The 4,263-nt window shown below is 42.3% G+C and overlaps 1 protein-coding gene across 1 annotated transcript; it reads right to left on the minus strand.

Annotated features, from left to right (window-relative positions):
- Positions 1–621: 621 nt before the first annotated feature.
- Positions 622–1,773, minus strand: LOC139480477 (serine/threonine-protein phosphatase 6 regulatory ankyrin repeat subunit A-like). Its single transcript, XM_071263566.1, has one exon. It carries the CDS (start codon positions 1,771–1,773, stop codon positions 622–624), a length of 1,152 nt encoding a protein of 383 aa, XP_071119667.1.
- Positions 1,774–4,263: the final 2,490 nt, after the last annotated feature.

Genomic DNA, 4,263 nt, shown 5'->3' on the forward strand with positions numbered 1-4,263 from the left:
TTGAGCAAATACTTCAGCATATAGTTTCAAAATGAAATTGTTTATATCACAGGATAAAACAACAATAGACAATATACACCAACACGACAAATTACATTCTTAAATGTTTCAATGCATGCAATGGCACTTATCAAAATCATATTTTTCTTCAAAAAGAAACCAAAATTACTTTTCCTGGCCATAGCTTATCGAAACACTGAACACCAGATAATATATATGTGTAGAAAATTAGAAATGCGATTGTTGACAGTAATATACAAGATTCGGATGTACCGAGTGTTGATGTATCGAAGTCACGGATATATCGGAGATTTGACGTTAGATTTATGCCATTCATGGAGAAAATCATTGATAAGTCAGGTGTCTGGATATACAATGCATCACGTCAATACGACGGAATACCCTTGTACCATGTACCACGTACATCGTCATCATAATGCCGTGACGACAAGTATGTCTACATACGATGACCAGATAATGCATGCATAAAATACAGGATTTGCAGTCTTCACACCAATTTGGACATTGTAACATGTCACAGAGAAAGCGTTTGTTTTTTAGATCACAGTTACGTACGCTGTGCAGTGTTCATGGAACACTGATATTATGTTCATGACACGTTCAAGACGCCACCACTTCTGCGGGCAGCTGTTCAGAGTCGGAAGTAGATGTTTCTGGACCGGAAGTGATCGCAGCTCGTTTCGACTGTTTCCTCGCTCTCAGCTTCCGCCAGTCTGGTTGATACTGGTCTGAGTAGATCTGGAATATGGTGACCATATCCGGGACGATCGTGTTGGATCTCTTGGTCAGTGCCCGGAGTTTGGCCGTGGAAGGGTGGGACCATCTGGTATATGCGGTTTTAGTGGAGACGGGTCTGCCACGTCCGTCGCCTTCCTGCATCTCCGTCAGGAGGACCTCGCGGGCGTCCTCCCCACCAATGAAAGTCTCCGATCTGTCGGGATGCTGGGTGTGCGCCCCGAGAAGTAGTGGCAACCGCAAGGCGCTACCGACCGATAAACACAGTGGGTTTTGTCTGGACTTCACGTGACGGCAAATTGGGGTCCAGGGACGTTGATACATCGTCGTTTCTCGTTCAAAAGCAAGGGTTTGTGGAGTAGCCTCCCTGTCCGGAAGAACCGTCATAGATCTTTCATTGAATCTCAGTTGTAAGCTATGACTTCTACCGACCCAGTCTACGGCGTTGAGATAAAACTCCCCATCCCTCAAGGTCGGTGATGCGGTTCCTTTCGTGAACAGAACATGCGCAGAGACATAGTTCCCGTTCTTACAGGCGAGTAATAGAGCTGTGTAGCCAAGGTTGTTCCTCCTGTCAACATTTAAACCAAATCTTTTGAAAACATCAACAATTTGCCCAACAATCCTGGGATTCCCACTGAGCGCGGAGTGATGAAGGGGCGTGTTCCCGTCCGTGTCTGGCTCGTTGATATCAAGGACATCTTCACTAAGGATGTCCTCCACTATCTCCTCCTTGCCCTTCATACAAGCATAGCTGAGGGCCGTCCTCCCCATGTTGTCTTTCATGTTGAGATGAGCTCCCTTCTTGAGGAAGATCTTCGCCATCCTGTATCCATATTCCACGTTGTCGATCATGCAGGACAACATCAGCGGAGTGCGGCCATTGATGTCTCTGCAGTCTACATTCGCGCCATGTTTCGAAACCAGCAGACGAACCTGGTGCAGACGACAGTCGAGGACTGCTTGGTGAAGAGCAGTTTTAATCAACCGTTTTGTTCTAGGTGGGGAAAAAGACATCTGGATAGTTTTCAGTCAATTTATGAAATGAAATCAATGTTTAAGGATGTGATCCGTTTCCGTTTTGATATATCTTGCTCACTGTCTGTCACTGAATGTGTTGCGCCATATTCAACGTGTTCCGAATCAGAGACAGAAAAGATGGTTACCAAACCTTTCAATGTCAACAAAATAAGTATCTCACAGTTTGTGTTTCATCGTCAGAAGATCCACCTGGTTCTAAAACGGTAGCTCCTATAGAACGTCGTCACACATTGACACACAGTTTACAACTGGTCCCGGACAAGTTCCTGTAAAGTATCCAAATCAGTCTACACACATCATTGCACAAAACGTCCGCTTGACAGGCTCAAATCTAGCTCTACTGTGAAACCATACACGATCATCCAGACAACAAACGTAGACCAATGTACTTAACATAATCCCGAATCGTGGATTATAAATCGGCTCAAACTGCGGACGAGTGCGTACAGCATTGCTCACTGCCCTCTCAATCCTTTTACGTGACATACACACCTTCCAATCGCCAAACCCATAGGTGTACATGTTTGACGCGACCTGACGCGCACGTGCCCCGTTGTCACGACGACGGTGCCACCCGGATTGGCACGGGGGTTTATGGGTGTCTAATCACCCCTTTCAGTGGGGATTGAATGACAAGTGTATGTAGCAATGAACATGGTATACATTACAAAGATATCACCTCGCTTGACATCACGCTACACAATGACGGTGTTGCGGGGACAGCTTTATGTTTTTGTAGATACACTATGGGCCTTAACCCTTTAAAAGGCAAGTCGTGTTTAGGTCCAACGATAGGATTGCCCTGTGTCGTAGGGCTTAATAGGGTAATAAGATTTATTGAGGCTGATTGTATTGTGTCCCATTGTTGGGATTTATGAGCTTGACTTTTCTGCTATAACACATCATCACCATTTATTTTAGTGGTATATTGGCACAGTTATTTTTGGTTTTTATATTAAAGATTAATCTAATGAACAAGATTATCGTAGTGGTAATGTTGCAACACTTTATGATTTGGTAAAGTTTTGGAATATTTATTGTGATGATATTCATCATATTTGTAATAATTGTGTTTTGAAAATTTACAACAAAATCGAGAATCAATGAAATTGTAAATTGATGTAAATAGTTATTGATTACCTGTATATATTTAACTTCAATCTTATATTTTATCTATTATGAATCACGGATTTAGTATGGAGGCTAGACATTTTTTCAGCTACAGATGCAAAACCAAATATTTTTTTTAATTAAAACTATGAACCTAAATAAAAATTAATAAAAAAACATCTCGCAACAATGTATTTTTGTGGTGTGTTTTTCAACAGTCTACAGCACAGATTATTTATTTTATTTTTTCGAAAATATCCCACCCTTTGTGTATTCCTGCAATAGCACGGATGGCGATGGAGTTAAGGCAGTCGTGCAGCACTAGGATAAATCATCTACATACACTCTGACTTTATGTTATGCTCTAAGGTAACAGATATCAATGTATCGTCCATACCATAACGGGTTAGCTTAGGTGTTTGTTTTAGAAATATCGATCACTGATATTGATACCAATCACCAGGCTTCGATCTGCCTGTAATGGCTAAATTGATCAGACAGTTGGTTAAACACACAAATAACTGATCCTAGCTATGGCAGTCACGCAACAACTGGTGTGGGGTGGGTGGGTGGTGGAGGGTAGGGGGGTGGGGTTGTTGGTCGAGTACAATGTGGATTAAACGGATACAATTATCGCTTGCGACTCTCGGGCCAGATTACTCGCGTGGTAAAGCGGACAAAACATAAATATATTTTCGTGTTGTTTGATTTGTAAAGTCGCTGACAACAGACAGACTGTCGGCCACGTTGACGTCAGTACTATGTGCATCAGGGTGCACAGGTGGCACTGAAAAAAGACGTCGCAATGTTGCAACTTTCACTGTCACCTTGTGCTAGGATATCTTCGACACGTAACTCGTACTCTGCCTCACAGTCCCTGAACCATACTAGTATTTTCCCTTCCACCCAGCCCTTACTGTAATGCTATAGATTGAATAAAGCAAGTCTAGATTTCCCGAGGCTCTGGATCTCCCATCTCACTGGGTTCCTTTTCAATTTAAATGCAGTTGTTTGTATCCAACAAAATTATATATGTTCAGAGACAGCGTTAGTTAGCGTCATTTGCAATAATGGGTTTAAACTTCACGAATATTATCTTTATTTTGGCGTGTCCCTATTCCAGGTAGGACGAAACGGGCCGTCAATTTCTCAGCACTCTAGTTGCAAAGGAAAATGAAATAGATTAGTGTACCATGAATTTGAGGTTAGGAGAGGACATGTAACAATGATGGGGCATAGAACTGGCACGATAGAAATGATTCAAATCAACCTAAATAATGTGTAAATTCAGATATCTTGCCATGGCACAAAGTGAGTGAGTGAGTTAGGTTTAACTCCGCTTTTAACAGTAATCCA

The sequence above is a fragment of the Haliotis cracherodii genome, unplaced genomic scaffold (assembly GCF_022045235.1).
Source record: "Haliotis cracherodii isolate W230 unplaced genomic scaffold, xgHalCrac1.p SCAF_4, whole genome shotgun sequence".
Classification (NCBI taxonomy): Eukaryota; Metazoa; Mollusca; class Gastropoda; order Lepetellida; family Haliotidae; genus Haliotis; species Haliotis cracherodii.

Coding starts and splice junctions, on each gene's coding strand:
- LOC139480477 (XM_071263566.1), bottom strand. CDS start 1,773: ATGTCTTTTTCCCCACCTAGAACAAAACGGTTGATTAAAACTGCTCTT.